Source organism: Centrocercus urophasianus, unplaced genomic scaffold (genome assembly GCF_019232065.1).
Source record: "Centrocercus urophasianus isolate 14NV4802_14NV808 unplaced genomic scaffold, USGS_Curo_1.0 seq_20, whole genome shotgun sequence".
NCBI lineage: Eukaryota > Metazoa > Chordata > Aves > Galliformes > Phasianidae > Centrocercus > Centrocercus urophasianus.
The window spans coordinates 10,423,294-10,443,792 of NW_024884756.1; the positions used below are offsets into that span (position 1 = coordinate 10,423,294).

General features: G+C 38.5%; 1 protein-coding gene across 4 annotated transcripts in view; it reads right to left on the reverse strand.

Moving 5' to 3' along the window:
* SATB2 (SATB homeobox 2) overlaps window positions 1-20,499 on the reverse strand; it is a 130,338-nt gene that overhangs the window by 55,136 nt on the left and 54,703 nt on the right. For all 4 annotated transcript variants that reach the window (XM_042822090.1, XM_042822092.1, XM_042822091.1 and 1 more), the window contains 3 exons: window positions 13,779-13,905; window positions 11,582-11,705; window positions 6,692-6,794 (listed from right to left, as the gene is read on the reverse strand). In XM_042822090.1, the coding sequence (XP_042678024.1) occupies window positions 6,692-6,794; window positions 11,582-11,705; window positions 13,779-13,905 (354 nt within the window). The remainder of the gene's footprint in view (window positions 1-6,691; window positions 6,795-11,581; window positions 11,706-13,778; window positions 13,906-20,499) is intronic.

Here is a 20,499-nt window from a genome sequence, read left to right on the forward strand (position 1 = left end):
AAGCACAAGTCACTATTTTTGTGCTTGGAAGAACCATCAAAAAAGGAGGCCATTGATCAGCATCATTGTTAAGGGAACTGGGTAGAGTGAACCAGCATAGTTGACTTCCACACATCAGCTTTTCCCTTCCTCTTGTCCTACAGACTATATCCTAGTCATCCCATGGGACACACAAATGCTAACATGTTCTCAGACAATCCTGCTTAAATGTAGGAAGACATTCTTCTCATGCACTGTCCCCGAACTGCACTGCTTCCAAAAGCTGCTTCTCAGAAAGGAAGAATATAACACAAATTCATTCCAGATTATTTTGGGGTTGCTGTACAGGTTAAGAAGGTCACATAACAGTATGAACTTTATTCTTCATAAGGCAGAAAAATCATTGCATTGAAGGCATTTTAGAGACCACATAATCTAATGCATAAATACTGGTTGTGTAAAATGGAAAAGGAGAATTAGGACAAACATTAGTCAGAACTGACAGAAATAGCATACCAGTTAGATGGTCTCACCTGATATAAAAATATCTTGCTCCCTGTCAAAGCACTGTGATGGAAGCATGCCCTGCTATTTAAGCACTAACCTTTTGTGGACACCTCAAGAGGGAGGTGCAAATTGCCTAGAATACCCAGACAATTGTGCAGCCCCTCTGGGAGATAAATACACATCTCTTCCTGACTCATAACAGCAAAGATGATGAAAGGAATGACACAGAACACAAACTTCATTACAAAAGACACGTAAGCCCTTAGACGTTTGGAGTGAACAGAATTCATTTCTGTTCTCAGCGACAGAATGGATTTTGTGTTCTGTGAAGTCCACGTGATCAGAGATAGCCATTTTGCAGCTCTCACACCAGGAAAGTTGATATCTGTGTCTAAGCTTTATCTCTTCCTCCTTTTCCAAACTAACCTCCAATAGTGCTTACTTTCTAAAAACTCCCTTCCTACTGAACTAACAAAAGTAATTCTGCTTGGCAGCACACAAGAATACTTTTTATACATTTTGAAGGAAATTTTGTTTTGAAGTTCTGGAGATATAAAAAAAAAAGTACTTCCATGACAAAGACAATTCTGCAGTCACTATGAAATCAAGTGTGGCTGGACAGAAGTCCCAGCCTTCGTACACAACTGGTCCTCACTGAGAAAAAGCACTGTGATTGGAATTGAATGCATTTTAAAAACCATCAAGTTGACACAGTGAGATCATCTGAACAGACTCGGTCATCGTCCACAGATTAAAAAAAAAAGTGATAAAAACAAGCAGTCATAAAAACCTTCTGCATGGCAGGGATAAGATAGAAGGGACAAACAGCTAAGTGGTTTCTCAACAGAAAGGCTTCCAACCTCTATTGAACTGACATATATTCCCTATAGCAGCAATGGCTGCAGATTCAGGCACGCACGTGCACACGAGGTGGTTCAGCTAATGGACATATAGTCCCCTTCTGTCATGCCTCAAGTGCTGTTAAAAGCAAGAGCCACTGCTCCAGAAGGGACAGGAAAAAAAAAAAAAAAAAGAAAGGCACTCTAAGAAGCTGAAATACATTTCATCAATGTATTTACTTTACATAAAAGTTAAGCTTAAGAATTTTTTTTTAAAAGAGAGCCTGCTTTAATTCTCTTTATACAGAGGAATAGCCAAGAGGGCCACAATTTATAAAGCTCCCAGTACATACTACAGTGGGTAAATTGTCTCTTAACAATACAAGCACACAAATCCCCCAGACTGGCACTTAACATCAGCGACAATGCTGAAATACAATATTCTAGTATGGGTGGGGAAAACAGTAGCCAAGGGGTCTCTAAATCTTGCTGAAATGTACCAGCTTCAGCTTATACTTAAAGAGATTCCACTTTTTCCTTGTGATCCAGTGCAAATAGACGAACAACTCTCCTCATAAAACAGTACAACACAGCAGTCTACATACTGTGAGGATGTGTTCAAGTTAGAGATGATCTTCAGGTCTTGTATGATCTAGATGCTGAAATGCTTGCCCCTGAATGATGCTTTTTTCTTACCTTTCTCTTTTAAAAAGTGAGTTTTATTTTTAGTGGAATAAAACATAGTCAGGAGCGTGAAAAGAAAGAAAAAAAATTACGGTAAGGTCAAGAGCCACCCAGATAACCTAAATGACCTTATCTGGCTCAGTGTCTAAACAACACATGAAATTATCTCTACTTAAAAAGCCTTACCATTTGTGCTTCAACTATCTAGTTAAAAAGGCTAAAGGTCAAGATCTCTATGTACGTATGCTTACACACATACGTCTGTTTATACAGATGTATCTGTGACTTTCTATTTATGCATATACGCTCATGTATCGATAATGGGGTGTTGTTAAAAGTCAGAAACACTGATTGAGAATGTTCTGTTATGCCTTTTCATGAGGCTTCCGCAACATCTGCTTCAGAGGAACAATTCAAAACTATTCAACAAAGCACATAATTAAAATTTTCACCAAGTCACACTGGCGTTATGACCGTGCTGCAATTCAAGGCTCCTTTAGTTTGGTATTAACAAAGCTGGGAACCCCTCAGAATCCTGTTCTAACCTCTCTTAACCTAGAATGACCTCTAGAACACTGAATCAAAAGATCAGATTGGCCTGTCAATCCCTTATGGGAATTAAGCAAGTATGAGTGCATACTCTCCAGAACAGAACAGCAGACAACATCGCATCATTAATACTGGAAAAAACAAAAAGCAGCCAAAGCAGATTCTCAATTTAAGGAAGCTATAAAAACTCTTTCTTATGGGAGCTGGTTCCAGATCCATTGAAATAGAAATAACTGGAACCGCCTCCTTTAAACAGAAGTACTCATCATTCCACAAAAACTTTGAGACAGCCACAGTCTCAAAACTCACATCCACGGAAAGCTATATTTTGACAGCCACTGATGGCAGGAGCAAAAAAAAAAAATATGTTCCTAATACACAGACAAAGAAAATACATCTCTTTATTTTTAAGTTCACAATATTTTTATTTCTCCCTCTGCCTTCCTAACTTCCTCCCACCAAACCAAGCTGTGTCATCAGGCAAAAAAAGAAAAGATTCACACCACTGAAGAGTTTCAGTTGTGAAAGGATCCTGATACAGCGATAGTCCTTCTGATAAAAATAGAAAGCATGACACTTGAGAAGTGAAACATCTATTGAAAAACAGAACTAAAGAAGTATTTGAAATGCTATGAACCCAAAAGACCAGGCAACGAGTAGGTAACTGGTGCACATTTTATCCCTTGACAGTGACATTATTTGCATGGTGAAGTTTGGAAACTTGTCTCTACATGTTGTACAGTTAGCACCACAGTCACTAGTATGTAGCCTTTACTAAAAACAGGAAAGAGCAATTCTTGATTCAAGCAGTTTAATTATACCTAAATCTTGTCATGTATGCAACTGAGAACCAAAAGGGTGCACATTTTTCAAAATATTTTATAGCCACAAAACAGAACTTAAAAGAGCACAATAATATTACAGTCATTCACAGTGTGTATTTTGAACAAAAGGATAATACAAACTAAATAACTTAACTGCCACTCTAAATGATTACACAGGTCCACAGAGGGAAGAAAAAGTTCACAGAACTGTAGGATTCTTATTTTCCAAGTACTGTGCATTTTCTATTGGAACTGAGTTAATATAAGCTATCTTTGAAATACACGTGTATTCCAGTGAGACTGCAAAGAGCAGATATCCTGTTAGAAACTCGCTCATGCCCCTCATGTCTCTGAACATACATGCAGTGGAAGGCTCAGAACAAGGTTAAAAAAAAAAAGCCTCCACCCTCACACCAGCGACTCCAGAATCTGTGCACTAACTCTCGTACCTCTGAGTAAACTGTGAACATCTTAAAACCTCATGGGGGCAGGGTGGCTGGGAAAAAAAAAAAAAAATCAAGCAGAGTTTTACACTAGCATGGTCTTGACACAAGACAAAATTACCATGCTGAGCTGAAAACTGTTTTTGAATTGCAAGCAAAATAGGTTAGTTGTCTTTTTGGTGAGTTCCACAGAATGCACACTGAGACCGTTGACTTGAGATTACGTACAATTCCACTCATATCTCATAGCTCTTACATCTGCTGTTAATGATATCAAATCATTGATTGTTCACTTTCTTATATTTATTTAAACATGAACTACATGCTCTGAAACTTGATGCTTTTTTTTCCTCCAAAGAATTTTTTACTTTTGCATGGCCTCAGTTGTAATTACTTTGATCTTCCAGAGTATATAATTGTTTTACTGCTTATTTATTTCTATGAACAAGGAAAAAAGTTTGACCTAAGAGATCTATATGTGGCAATTTGTAACAGAATCATAAAGCTTATGTTTAGGAAATCATGGTTTTGATTAAGAAGCAACCATTTAGTTCCCACTGTTTTATTAAAACAGACATTAGCAGATAATAGGAAACACATTTAACACTGTAGGCTGCATTTAGTTTGCAACATCAATAAAGTTATTCTGAAGCTCCTTCATATTTTGCATTTACCACAGCTCATGTGAATTGTTTTTTGTTTTTACTTTCTAATTACCAGCTCTAGACTTACATATGGATAGGGTTCGTGCCTCAGTGACTCCAAATGAATTTTACCTAAGCTATCAAGATTACAACCCCAAAAGTGAAATGTTGTGTCATGCATCTACCTTTCCTTTAAGGAACACGTGATGAATGAAGCATGTAAGTCACTGAGTTTGAGTACTAATTGAGGCGTCCTGTAAAAATATCTGTCTATGCAAAAGAAACAAGACGTCTCTAAAACAGAAATGAGAAATTGAAACTGCCCAAACAAGTGCCCTTCCTGTTTCCAGGGGGCCTAGATTACTGCCCTGAAGTTCCATGGCTGCGTTTTCTTTGTGCCCTAAAGTACCTGCCATAGATTCTTTGTTTTCTCTCCCACTCATATGGCTGATGAATCAACACGACTTGAACTGCTTTACAGCAGCTTGTGTTTACTTCACACATACCTTAACCTTCCTTTTCCTCCTCCTACTCGCACACACATACGCTTCCAAACAGCAGCAACTGGCTGCATCTCTTTGAATAGCACGTATGCAGAGTTATCTGGCAAATTCTTCAGGTTTGGATCCTTGACCTTTTGATTGAGGTCTCAGTCTGTTTTTATGGCACTTAACAATTTAACTGTGCACTTATTAAGTTTTTTTTAAAAAAAAGGAGCTTAAAGAATTCAATGCTCTAAGAATGGAAGAAAATAGAAGACAGCAGTGTGCTAGAAACACTCAGAAGCTGTAGTGGCATCTCTACTGCTAAGAACACTACAGTTAAGGGCTTCCAGTGCCTCTGTAACTGGCATCACACCCTTGCCCAGTTTGGGGGGGGAGGGGGGGGAGCCTAGCTCTGCTCTCCAACAATGGCAAGTAAAAGCAAACAGTGATGACCTTGAAGCTATTTGAGTCCTTTGATTGTTTTTAACCAGGAGGATATGTTACAGCACTTCAAATGAAATTCTTTTATTAAGAGATACCATTTAGAAAAAAAAGACACTTCTGCCTAACACAATGGCAATTTAGAGAGAAAACAACTACTCAATTTATTTGGCATCAACATTTTTACTTCAATCCTAACTCATTTTAACAGGTGAAAAGCAACACCTGCATTTCCACATCCACACTGTTACCCACATCTGCCTGAACAACCTTCCTTCCATCCACAGATAATTTTTCCATAAAGCATTCCTTTTTATTTCTGCCAAGTGAAAAACTAATCACCACACAGCTGAGAGTCCTGCAGGTACGTGCAGCGTGAACCAGACACACAGAGAAAACCCACATGCCCTGTTCTGATATTCCATGCAGTTTTGCTTCCTGTGTTCCTAATTCGAAAAGCGGATTCTTGATGCTATCATGCAGATTCCTAGTCTGCCCTATGGAAACTAAACAAGAAGTGTTTCCCAGCTCATGTATGCTGCTATTTTTTTGTGTGTTTTTAAGAAAAAAGACTGCAGATTTTTTGAAAGACGTTAATCTGTGTGACTCAAAATACAACGGCTTCTCAATTAGGACAGGACATTACTGTAGTTCTACATAGCATCTGTGAATCCTGTTACGACTTTCCTGGCCACTGAAAGGATCACAGACAGAAACAACAAAAAAAGCCTATGCCTTCCTTCAGACAACAAATCTTCCCTTCAGTAGTATAACAGAGACAAAAATATAGAAGAAAAATGTTATTTAGCAACTCCTCCAAACAGCCAGGTACAAAATGCTCCACTGGTATCCAGATTCCACATGAGAAAACATGGCAGGAACTGTCAGTATATTTGACAGGACCTTAAACTAAGAGCAAAGGCACCTGCTACTTAGACAAGCTCTTTAGATTTCATGGTTATAATGCAACTAAGGTGATTTACAAAGTAATTACAGTTTTAAATTCTGAGCTACTAGAACACTTTTTTCACAAAACATTTTAGCATAATTCAAAACACAGTGGATCTTTCAGCACAACTAAATGGTATATTATAAGAATTGAGTGACTTGTTTTCATGCCAGCCTTGTTTGTAAAATATCAGATCTAATTTCAAATGTGCTGTAACTGTTCCCTCTTTGTAGATGAACTCACTAATATTATTAAAGCTTACCATCACTTTTACTTAAAGTAAATAATTGCAAACCATCATCACAAGTTCAACAAGTTAGAAAAAAAAAAAAAAAAAATCAATTTACCTTTAATCTTCTTGTACTTCTTATACCATCTCCCAAACTCCTGGCACTTGGTTGCTGACACATTGGCATAGTATGTGCTATTTACAATGGATGAAATCATACTCTGGAAGTACAGAAAAAAAGACAGAAAAGTCCTTAAAATATCTTGCATAATTTGAAATTTTTCCACGGAAAGTGAATGACATGAAAACACACAGTGATCATCCATTTTTGCCTTTAAAACCAAAAAGCAGTATTTGGTGAGAACACAAAATTGGTTTTATTCTCCACTATATAACCCCAAACCTAATTACCCTGGTTCAATAACAAAGCAAAAATAATGCAGGACAAACCCAGCCTGAAACATAGCATAGACTAAAAGCAGGAGTAATTCTACTTCCATTTGTCCTTGTGCTACTACATTATATACATTAGTTGCACAACAGTAGGTGGTGCCATGCTGGGGAGCACGTGCTTGCTGCATCCAGGTGAGAACAATCATGACTTAGGTAAAGGTAGTCAGGCTAAAGGTAAGATTAGACACTCCAGCATGCAGAAACCAAATAATGCTTTGCAGCTGTCTCTGTTCTACTTCCAAATGCAGCAAGACCATGCAGCCAAGAATGAGAGAACATTTGTGCTACTCTCTACAGAATGCTTAGGCAAATAAGTTAAATTAATGTAATTTATAGAAATGTGATTAGTCCTTGTTTGAAAAATCACCCAAAAGAGAAATCAACAGTGATGTTCACAGTGCAGGGAACTACGCATACTGCAATACAGAACAGACAAAAACCTCAGCAGATATCAACAAAACTGAACTACCACTTGTTTAACCACCACCACTCTGCTCTTTGTGAATTCTCTCTTAGTGACTCTCATTGCAAGCCAACTGGAAGCAGAGAAAAGCAGTGCTGTTTTGCAGCACCTGATGCCCACAACAATAGTTCCTATCTGGGACGCTTCTGCATATAAAGTGGGAAAAAGTCTGGTTGCTGGTAGTTTTTCCTTTTTTTGTTTTTCAGGTTTCTTCAGCCATTCAGAGGAGGCAACTTTTTAGAAATAACATTTTGCTTCTCTTCCCTGAACTCTTCCAGGGTTACTCGCTCTCAGCTTGTGCACAAACTCAAGGAAATGCAATCTAACACCACTAGCACATGGGAGTCAAAGTGCCTTCTTCAGAAGCTACAGTTTTTTCTTCTGCCCTCTTTCCTCACTTAATGTGAAAGCCTAGAAAAGCACTGGCAACATTACACAGCCTTCCTGCACAGGGATGAGAGAATAGAAGTTCAAGCTGTTACTCACAGGTTCCTGTAAGCTCTTGTGCAAAACAGCATCTAAGCTATCTCTGTAAAGCTACAAGGCTTACACATAGGCTTAGTCAGTTTTAACAGTTATTTTAAAATAAAAAACATCCCCTCCCTCCCTCCGCCACATTCATCCAGTTTTCTAACAAATTCACTCCAGCAATTCTAGTTGTTCTTAAACCTTGAGTTTAGGGGACTTAAAAACCAGTGTAAGTAAAATCAAGACTTGAGAGCACTGGATGGTGTAGACTGGTATAGTGCTCAGCACGTAATTTCACTTTCAGTAAACAGGGTCTTCTGCCGTTGCACTTTAACTTTTCCTCTAGAAAGCTACTATGGTGCACTGCAGTAGAGTTGGAAGGCTATAAAATAAGACCCTCTTTAAGTGGCAGCTTCAATTTCTAAAACTGAGATTCAATTTTCTAATTAAAATCAATATTTTGAGACATAAACCTAGCATTGTAGTAGCCAGCAACAATTCCTTCCCCATAAATCCCTGCCTGTTCTGAATCAGTTTAAGAGGCAGTAGTATTTTGAAAGCATGACACAGTGACAGTCTCTGCTAACAAAGGATTCTAAACAAAGTGGATCTATCTTCCATTTTTTGAGTGCCACGTCAGTTAAATTTTCAGTCATTTAGGGATGGTGGGACAACTGTTTAGCTTTGCCTGTGCAGCAGTTTCTCTTTTCTGCTTTTCTTCTGCAAATCCTCTAGCTCTATAATAACCAACATTACAGAAATTGAAGGACTATTATATATCACAGATTATCTGAACCTATTAACCTTTATTTCAGAAAGCAAGGCTTAAGCTAAATAGGAAACTTAAATAGTGTATCAACTGGCAGAACATCCCAGGACAGATTCTGCTCGCCTACTTGACAATAGAGCAGTAGAACTTTCAAACTACAAAGAAAAATACCTTCATCACTATAAAATCAGAAGGGATTCTATGACTATTTCTGTCAGGAACCTTGATGAGTTTGCAGAAAGGGAATATCTATTCAGAAGAGAGTAGCAAAACACAAAAACAAAACAAAAAAGAAAACATTGAGTAATTGCAAATTTCTAAATCATGAGTATCCTTCCTGGGAAAATTCTTAAGGAAAAAATAGGTAATATGAAGTAGTCATACGCTGTGTTTGGGATGTGCGTGGCAATGACAGCCAAGTGAAATGAAAGTTTACTGGACTAAAACCTGAGAAATATTCCCATAAAGAAAATTTGGTGCAGTAAGTTCAAGGAGAAAAACATGGGATGTGTTCACATGCCAAGAAATCTTCATCCAGTAAGAAGACAAAACACGTGGTCAGTTTTGAAATGAGTTATACGATATACAGGAAAGACAGAAGTCTCTATGCAAAGATGAAAATGCTGAAGTAATTGGATTTCCTTCTGGCACACACTCCCCCCTACCTACCCTCCTTCCTCTGAGCTTGGATAACTGGGATTTATTTGTTTGAACAGCAGCCTTATGCTAAGGGTAGCTAAGCTGCAGCCACATAATACACCTTGCAGAAAGAAAAAAAAAAAAAAACCAGAACAATTTTAAATCAAAGTGAATGATTACATTAGTGGCAATCAGAATCTCCATCTGGGCTGCACAGAGAGCTCATGCACCAAGAACCAGAGATGGAGCACCATCGCGGGTGGGAGAGAGAGAGCTCCCTGCATTGCCCCTCTCCACTTTCATACTTGAGGCACTGTGAACACATTACAAACAGCAGCATTTACTCTGCAGTTCGACTCCTAAGAGACCACTCTGCAATTTGCTGCTGTCAATAATATATTAACCACAAGGGGGTTGTAATGACATTTCACATTTGGCACGATATTTTTTTAAAACTGATTTGGGAGAAGGAATTGTATTACAGGCATATTCAGATGATAGTAATAGACAGCTCCTACACAACCTTCCATTGTATCTTTTGTATTTTGTGAGCCAAAACAAAAGAGATTGAAACGCTATGGCAATAATAATAATAAATGTTGCATTCTTGCAGTCCCAGTTCAGAGGTCAGTCACTACTCAAGGCCAGTAACAGCGATCCTTAAAAGTAAACAAGTTTAATTTTCTTTCTCCATTTAGCTTTGACCACTAAATAACTACTGGGGCAAGGATTCTTGCTGCTATAGTCCTGCCATCAATAGTCTTATTAATATTTTCCAGTCTGAGGCTATGGAGAGAGTAAACCAACTGCAGCATTTCCACCTGGCAGGCTTTGAAACTAAAGCGGGAGGAAGAAGACCTAGACAACAAATGAATTCTGCATATAAAATGATACATGGTTTAGTTATGCTGCATATTGAAGAAGACTGGGCAGAGACAACCATATGCTGCAATCATCATTAGCTGACCATATTCCACTGGTAATTCTATTTAAAGAAATTACACTTAAACTGTGTGAAGGAAAAATACTTCCGTATTCAACACGCTTAAGCTCTGTGCATACCTAGAGTCACTGCGACTCCTTTAGTAAGTAAGACAAGTTACACAGCTTTTCCTTGCAGCCTTCTTATTCCTTCCAGTTCTGCAGTGCCAACACAACTAAGGAAGATGAGGAACATTTTCTGCTGTAAAGCAATTCCTACCAATTGCAAAGATTCAAATTCTGCTCTGTAACCCTGTGCTTTTCCTAGAGTTGTAATCATGAGACAGTGAGGTGAATCTGTGCTGGTTACACACAGAAAGAATTCTCTTGGTTTACAGAGGCTTTGAATCATGAATTGCAGGATGAGCATACAGTGTGCTGCAAGACAGAGAGCCATAGGAGAAAAATAATCAGATAAGGGCTAGCAAATGCAGTTGATTTTTTAGCAAGCAAGAAATACGGAATTCTGACTTTTTAAAAGATGCAATAGACAAACAAGATTTTAATGAAGTTTTTAGAGGTCAATAATATATTTTTTGTTCCTAGCAAGTTGCTTGTCTGCGTGCTGAAGTGTTTTTCTGTGTCTTTTTTGTTGGTTTTTTTTTTTTTTTTTTTGAGAGACAAGGAGGTCCCAGCCACAAATATTTTTTGAATCTCTTGTTATGACAATCTGAAATACAAATATTTCTCACAATGTCTGTAGGAACCTACATTTTAGACATGACAGTACTGTCATTTATAAAGCAGTCATGGAGAATGAGACTATGAATTACTGTGCTTCTTAGAAGATAATTATACGGTTTTTATTACTGTTCTCTAGAAATTTGGGCAAAATTGTTAAGTATATATTCTTTTTATCATAGTTGGAGGTTAGTGAGATCTACTCATGTATTACGTTGTGGAGGCAGGCCTCTGCTAGTCGAAAGGAGCCACTCAAATCTTGCATTTAATAATCATCACTCCTATTGCAAAACGTTCAGATTAAGGTCTACATGAAGACTCTCTGAACTGCAGCATTAAAAAAAAAACCAAGCAATTCATTCATAATTTCTACCTGATGACCCACTAATAAAACATGGTATAAAAAACACTCTATTTCACATTAATTGGAATTTTTCCTTTCTAAAGAAATAAATAAAGTGATTAAATACTTAAGGAATTGCTTAGCTTAAATCCTTTACTGAATATTGGATCTTGGGAATCTGGCTTTCCCTAAGCCTTCTAAAAATACTAACCTGTGAAAGAGGGCATTCTTTGGCTAATGTGCTCTGATTCATCTCTTTGAGCAGTTCCTTTAAGGCATTGCGAACTGTGGCATGGTTCCACTGCTCTGCTGGCAAGTCTTCCAACTTGGAACAACTGTCAAAACAGAAAGTAGAAAGCAGATAGAAACATCACCTTCACAGATGCTTACACTTTGTGTACAAAGCCACAGACCTTTAAGCAGTGAGCAGAAATGAGATTTTCTTACTAAGCCAGTCCATCAAGGTGTTTCTCTCCTCTCTCCCCTCCCCATCACACCCAGCTCCCACAAGATGTATAGGTCAACCAGAATTATGACAGTACACGGCAGGAAAAGCAGCTAATTCTACTATGATGTACATGTGGCATAACCATTTCCTCTGGGACCTGAGAGAGAGCAAAAAAACTCTGTATAGACCAAGCCACAGAGTTGACTGGATAGAGCATGCTCTCAAAACAAAGATATTCCTGCTGGGATAGAAAAATAAACATACATGCCACAATGTCACTAGCAAAATCAGTGAACAGTAAGGGTCCTTGCTGTGTGGAAACAAAGCTTTGAGCAGCGTCTGAAAAATGAATTTCATTGAACACAGGTTCTTAGACTGTCCTCATCGCTGAAGTATCCGAGAGCCTTTCAGAAAAACACTAAGCCATATGCCCAACATCTGTCACATGTAGTTCATTCCACTTTCATTTTACAAGAATTGCACATGTAATAAAGCTTTTGTCTTCATGTGAACTGTGCCTCCTCTAGTTTAACAAGCTCATGGGCTGTGTCTACATGCATGGGGGGAGACCTAAAAAGCACATCAGAAAGCTGGGGAGAGTTGTCATTGCCATTCACGCCTTGAGATTTAGTGCACACTTTCCAATCAGACTCTGAGGTGGTTCCGCTTTCCACCTACACTGGCAGGCTTTACCCTAAGGGTTGAAAGTTCAGCTGTGCTTGAGGTGTTCAAGTAGTCAATGACTATCTTTATCTCAAAGTCATGGACCGTCTTCTATTTACACTGCATCCAGGCCTTCAGGCACTTTGAAGATAAAAAGCGAGACCTTGATCTTGGGTTGATACTCACTGGTAACACTATCAGAACAATAGGCTAGAAGAAATCCTGGTAGCTCATACTTCTGGAGAGGTGAGTTACTGTACTCCTTTTATAGTAAGCATAGACTCCAGATGCTTTCACAACTATGCTGAAGAGATGCAGCATAGAGGAGGTAACTATATAAAACCAAGGAAAGGTTGTAAGGGGAACTGGAAACCTCAATCAACATTAGAGATAACAGGAAGGAAATGCTGGCATTCAGGAGATTAACTTCAGAGAAGAGCCAAATACTTCCAAATTTCCAAGTAAACTGAACAGTTGGTAGGTATGTACACACCATCAATGGACCCTTACTTTGTTCAGAATGAGCTTTGAATAAATTATTCCAGTGTGTGTATCATTTTTGCCTCTTTCCTCTGATGTATCCTGCCCATAAAGCTACAAATGACTGTGCAACGTAAGCTTACCACCACGTCTACAGAGTGCAATGTTCTCCTTGCCGCAACTCCTTTCACAGGCACCAGTTGCTGTTTAAAAACTCTTTTGAATGCAATAGAGAAAAATGGGGAAAAAATGTAGGAGTAGGGAAAATGAGACCAAGTAAGGATAAAAGAATTAGGAAGTTTTGCTTTGCTAGTCAGAACTAGCATTCAGAAAAGGAAAATGTTTTCCAAAGGCCACATGGAGCTGCAGTAACAGATCCCTTCCTCATCTTCTTGCTTTTCCATTGGGCAGACAACTGGAGAACAAAGGAATGTCAGCAAGCTCCTCTCCTCTCCTGTCTCAGCAACTGGCAGTAGAAGACCTGAGTTTCACAATGCAATCCCTGGAAAAAGGCAGGGTGTTTATTTTTTACACTCATTAAGGCCTTGAGAACCCATCAAATCAGGGATTGTGAAACTCTTAGGTGAGTTTCTGCCTTTCCTCTGTTACCCTATTACTACTTCAGAAAACAACAACAAAAAAATCAGAATATGCACCAAATAGCTGTCAGATGACATACCCTTCTCTTCATTTTTCCCGCCCTGTCATCAAAAGACTAGAAATTAATGAAGACAGGATGTGCTGATCTCTATAGTAATGCTGTAATTGACAAAACAGCTCAGAGAACAGAAAAGGACAGATGTTTAGAAACACCTACCTTTGTAATTGGATTTTCAATGTCACAACATGATAGACATCTTGTAGCATGTCAGCTACTGTTGCATCTGGTGCATCGGTCACATAACTGAGAGGGAGGGGATTCCACCTCCCAAGCTTGATAATTCCTGAAAGAAAACACAATATTCATACTTTGCATTTTACTGCCTGTTTACTAAACCTTTTGATAAGTTTGTTTGTTTAGGAGATTCAATACGTGCCTTGAGGCTTATTGCAGTCATTCTAAAAAAAAAAAAAAAAATGTTTTGTACTGAATCCTCAAGCAAACCATGGGAAACAGAACGAATAACTTCAGATTCCTAGTGGAGAGTTGCTGACATGTTCCTGGCTCTTAAATTGCTTCAAGGAAGCACAGAATGCTTCCCCACTTCACATCTTTCATCGTCTCACTAAAGACTGCCTTTCTAAGTTAGAAGAAATTTCAAATACTCCACACTCCACACTTCGTAGCCTCCGAAACCTTTCAGCAAATAAATGCATTGGTTTTGACTTGAACAGGAAAATACCTACATGTGAGCTTTCAGCACAGTTAAGATCTAATAATGGTGTTACTCCCAGTGCAGATGGATAGCGCTGGAAATCCATAAGTAGGAATTCACTCCCAGCTGCCAGTCACACTGTGCAGATAGCTGCTTTACTTAGCAAAAGCAAAAAAAAAAAAAAAAAAAAAAAAACAACAAAAAAACCAGCAACAAAAAATAAACTTGCAAGCTGCTGACCATAGATCCAAAATAGCATGGGGGCAGTGGGGATGTTTTAAGTCCTGTTTCTACTTCTGTTCATTCTCTAATAGGGATCATCACCTCTCTGGATGTGCTCGTCACAAAGACTATGAACTTCAATGGTAAACCATTTGGTGTAGAGGTATTATTTCTGTGTAGACAACTGCCGAGGGCCTGCCCACACCAGAAACAATGACTAATATCCAGGAATTACTTCCAGGAAGAGGGCAAACAAATAAACAAAAAAGCCACAATGACACCTTACATGAAAACAGCAGCTCAGCCTTGTTCTGTACTGTATAACACATCACAACTATTACTTTTCTTCTCTCTTTTACCATGTTTACCATTGCCCCATTGCTCTGCCCACATAACTTCTTTCAGCTCAGCCCCACAAGATGCTCATCACCTTTTCTCCCATTTCTCCCAAGTGGATGAGGTCTGCCTATTTATTCTCTTGAAGGATGCTATGAAGCCAAGAAACAACACTCTTCACCTTACTTTCTACTGGTTCTTTACCAGCTCTGGAATTAATCCAACTAAAATAAACGACAAAGGCCTTTTAGCCTCATCTTTAAAAGACAACTGTAAAACAAATAGCACATCTGAAACAGTGATACAAATTTTTCTTGCACAGACACAAGTGGACTCCACACTCCTGAAACCTTTAAATACCTCAAACGGAATAGTTTTTTTCCTCTTTCATAGACATAAAGGAGAAAACAATTAGAGAATAACTCCTTTTCTGCAGCATATGATTGTTTGCATTTACCGTTGATACAGTGATTTGCAAGGTATTCTATCACCAGGTCTTAAGAGAAGCTAGAAGAGACATGATTAATCTTGATTGGTACAAAGTTTCTATGCAACATGCTGGTACAGGCATGCTAATGCTTCAAGAACAGATTAGAAGACTTTTGGCACCCAGAGATCTTGTCCAAATGCAACAAAAAGTTAGCTAGTATTGCTTGATATCTAATGCTTGAAAATGGGACATAAACAGAACAAAAACATTCAAATGATGCACTGTTTCAGTATTAAGATTTAACAATCTGGTGCTGAATATGCTGTAGTATAAATAGTGCCTGGACTCCGATCCAGTAGAGTAACACACAGCACTCATTCACAGCACCGTATGTCTCCAGTGCTGGCTCCTTGAGTCATACTCCACTTGCCAAGAAAAGCTGTTTTACTTAAGGGGATAGTTTACTTAATGTTATCTCTGGTGGCAACAAGAAATGCATATAGTACGGTGTACGCTAGTCATAAAATGAGCATCAAGGGTCCACCGAGTGAAATACGTGCTGGGAAAATACAGTTTAGCAGCTGACTTCCTTCATCCCCTTCTGCTATACAATAATTTAAAGCAAAATCACCTAAAAACCCAGAAATCTATACCAGCTTCACAGAACACTTGGCTTCCTATGTTTAACCATGCCAAGTTTTCATGTAATTGAAAAAATAAGCATCATATGCGCCCCATAAGTCACATCCAAATTGGTAATATTTATTTTTCATTCAATTAAGGAAAGCACTCAGAGAGCATTCCATCTGCAACTGCTCGGCCCTGGCAGTGCTGGTGAGAGACAAAGAGACAGCAGGGGAGCACTGAAGTTACCAAAGGTGTCCCCAAACTAAAAAGTTCAAGGAAAAGGAAGGAAAAAAAAAGAAAAAGCAAAAACAAAGCACACCCACAGTGCATCATGGAAAATACTGTGCAAATTGCTTCACAGCAAATGTCTGCTACTGCTGGAAGTCAGGTAGGCTTTTTTTTTTTTTTTTTTTTTTTTTTTTTTTTTTAATTCTCCTCTACAACTGAAGAGGAAATTGTTTTGGCTGGATTTAGACAAACACAGGTGCTACCAGAATGCTCCTTGCCTCTGCATGTTAACACCTGCTGCAAGTCCTTTACATTACAGCGCTGCTGATGTACGCTATTTTTTCAGCCGGTGTGATACGACGTGTGAATTATTTTTTTTCCAGAACACATTAAGCTGGTCCAAATGATAGCCAGAAGCCATGGTTTCCATCCAGCTCCTCAGCAGACTTTACAGGTGGTTTATTTCATGGCTCCAACACTGTATTTAAGGGAACTCCTGGGCCAGACTTGGGAAGATGATGCCAGTTTGTTGAGCAAACCCATTCTCAGCAAGCTAAAAATCTTGTCTCTGAATTTAAAGCCTGTGGGCCAAAGCTTTCCCTCTAAGAAGGTCCCTTCTCTTCCAGGACCGCTGGACTGCTAATGCAGCAGCAACCCACGGATGAGAACAGCCCAGCAGCAAGGCATATATTCTACAAGCACTTACATTTTTATGGCTCTGCTCATTGAATCCATACAGCACAGCTCAGATCTTTAATGTAATCACTTCAAGAAGTGGAACTGAGCTTTACTCTATCATGAGCTGAGATTCTAGGGTGAGGACACGAGTGAGCCAAGGCCGCTGTCTGTTTCAGTGAATAGCCTACTGCTCCAGAAGCAGATCAGCTTGCTTAGGAAATCTGAAAGCACATTCTTCATGAATCCACAAAACTCTTTTCCTAATGAGTCTCACTCTCTTTCTTGTATCAATGATCCCTTGAGATTCTTATATTGTAACAAGTTCTTTGGAAGTAAAGTTCAACAGATTTCCGAGATTATATGGTAAAGAAATGGTTATACATGAAAACAGCTCTCAAAAACTCACTAAGAAGTGCTTGACTGTTGCCCAGGTCAGCTAGCCAACTGAAGATGAAAAACAAACCAAACAGCTTTCTCAAATGAAATTTTTGTCAGACCGTGTTTTACAAGAGATTTTCTACTCATGTTGGCTACTAGTTCTTTAATGGCATGTCCTGCCAAAGAGAGATCTTTCATTAAGCTTAGATCTCAGCAATGTGTTCACCTGGCATTGAAGACACACTCATTTGTTTTATCAAAATGCAGACATGAAAATAAGACAGAGGAGTCTGATGTTAAATTTGTGCAACTCCCTCTCCTGCAGCCGTGCCATAACAGACTAGTGGCACACTTCTGTGAGCTCACTTGTCTAATTCATCCACAACAACTGGACATCTTACATCAGCATCACCACCACTGCCTCGTTTTCTGGAGACAGATACAAAATGAATCATAAATGATGCTTGCCCAAGTATGCACAGAGAGTGAAAAAGAAGAAATTTTATGTTTGGCTAATGCAGAAAAGGGGGATTGCAGAGAACAGCAATTCTTTACCAAGCATGATTAAGAAAAGCACTTGTCAAAGATAAACTGACAAACCATTTGAATCCCTGATGCATAACACCAAAAAAAAAGAGCAAATGTAACCTGCTGAGACTCACATGGGATGTGCCTGTCCATCTCCTTGGAGATCAATAGGCACACTCAGGTTGCAAACTGTGTACTGCAAAGCTCTTCTCTGACACTCCAGCTCCATGTTCACTGACCCTAAACCAGCACTCTTCCAAATGGCTGAGGAAGCAGGCAGTGCCCAAGCCACTATATGGTCTCCTGGGCTATATTTACCACTTCAAAATGTTTTGAGAAAATTTGACTCGGCAGTGTTATACCAGACCAGGGCCATGTCCCATGTTGCTATGGCTATTCCAAAGTTCAATTTACTGTGTTACAGGATCACAACCTGAAAGCATTTGACTGCAAACACAAGGCTGGGTGAAGAACACAACCATCATCTGCTGCCATCCCACAGGTTCAGTTAAATAGTCTTAGTTGAAACTTCCTAGTTTTCAACAGAGCTCTTATAAAACAAACTGGAGCTCGGAAGAAACTACAGCTTGGAATTAGTATCCAAGCACTTCTGATTAATTTACAGCTCCAAACAAAAGACCTCAATGAAACACCCAACAACATCCCTGCCCCTGGATAACTAAGTTGTTTACCTAACAACCACTGCTGACAGGGTTCCCTGCAAGACAAGGGGTTTGACACTGATTAGACCTGTTTCTCTTTAGATTTGTCTTGCCCCTATACTGTAGCAAGTGATTTTCTTTTGTTCAGCTGCGCTTTATTACAGAAATTTAAAGCTGCCCTGTCCCGTGTAATAAGTACATCAAATTATTTACCCATAAATCAGTTTGCAGGAAATCACTACCCTGCAGTACATAATAATTCAGCCTGTGTTTCTAACCTGCATCCTGGCTGTAATACATCATCAAACTGTAACGACAATAAAGGCGTAATTTGTACTTATTATTGTCAATCCAGCAAAGGGAATGAATTTTCAAGCAGAAAGGAGGGAAAAAAAGCAACAGGAGCAATTAAAAAAAGAGACCACATTAATTTTTGTATTACATAATTGTATTATTGAGTTGCCTTTCCCAGTTCTTATGATAATTTTTAAAATATTATTCTGCCTTTCCCTGCCATTATAGGGGAGCCCATACTCTTCTACTGAATTTCAATCAGTGGCATATTGGGGTAATAGATGGGAAAAATAATCAGCATAATCCTCCTCTGCACTTCTAAAGCGCCTTTCATCACAGAATCCTGAAGCCCTCTAAAAACATTAATTAATTAAGCCCTGCAACATCCTTGTGAGGTAGACTGTGTTATGTCAATTGACGTATCAGTGATTTAGTGATTGAAAGCACACAGTGAGCATAATCCTATGTTTATGCCAATACAAAAGAAGCCCCCTTCTCCTCATTTAAGGCCATAATAAATATTTAAGTGGGAGAACAGGAATAAACTGTGTGATTACACTGTGATGTACACACACAGAAATCAGCGGGAACACCCACACTCCATCCCAGCTCACGTAACTTTAGGGCTCTGCACAAAAGGATGACCTTCACCAAGGGAAAGGCACGGCTGAGCCACCTAAAGCTCTGGCAGCACAAGGCCACTTGCACAGAGATGTTTTCTATTGCTGTTTTTAAAACAGTCATAAACCATGTGTACAAAAAAAGGGGGCTTACTGAATGAAATTGTGCCACAACAGTGCAATGGGTTGGTCAATTTAAATACACTCATCTAGCCTTTCTGAATTCAGATCTATAGCAATATGCAGGTTTTAATACAGATTATATACTCATGATTATATATTGAAATGTTTACAGAAACACGGGTATGAGTAACTGTCAACAGAAAGAGCTAGTGTTTCAAGGTTTAACTGCTGAACTTTAGAATACTTTCACAAATACAAACTGCTTTGATATGTGAAGCTTGGTTTGAGTTTTTAATGTTTTGAATGGTAGCATTGCTCATTCCTTTCCTCCAGCTTGACTGTACTCAAGCATTTGACTTAAGTAACGTACACCAAACAGCCTTGTAATTTTACATATCAGATTCACATTTTACTGTATAAAGATTGTGCCTCATGTAATAGATGCTGCTTCACATTTGGGAAATGTTATGTGAGGACTCTGACTTTTATTAGATTAATTTAATATAGGCACTAAGTTACCAAACTAAATTAATACAGATCTTCTTTAAAAAAAAAAAAAAAAAGTGGAGGGAGGTAGGGGGAGAGAGAACAGAATGAACTCACAAATTAAATAAATGTTTCTGAAGCATGTTATTTTGGAAGTCTTTATTTAATTTTCCAACCCCCTATTCTGTTTGAAAAACAGCCAATAATTGGTAAAGAAATGAAAAAAAAAAAAAAAAGCAAAAAGCCTTTTTTATAAATTATGTAATAGATTATGAACATTATGAATATACAGGAGGGTAATGAACAAAAAGAGGTACAAAATAATACCAACAGTATTTTTTTAAAAATCCTTTCCGATGTGCTTTTTAAAACTACAATCACCATTGAGGAAAAGCATTTAGTCAAGCATAACGCTCCTCTTTCTCTATTTTGGTGATCAGTCTGTACTTACCTTGGACAGCAAGAAATAATATCTGTATAAAGGGAAGTAATACCTCAATTTTTTAATTTTTTTTTTTTATTTTTTCCTGAGAAATAGAACCACTCCTCTAAGCATCACTTCCATAGCATTAAAAAAAAAAAAAAAAAAAAAAAAAAAAAAAAAAAAAAA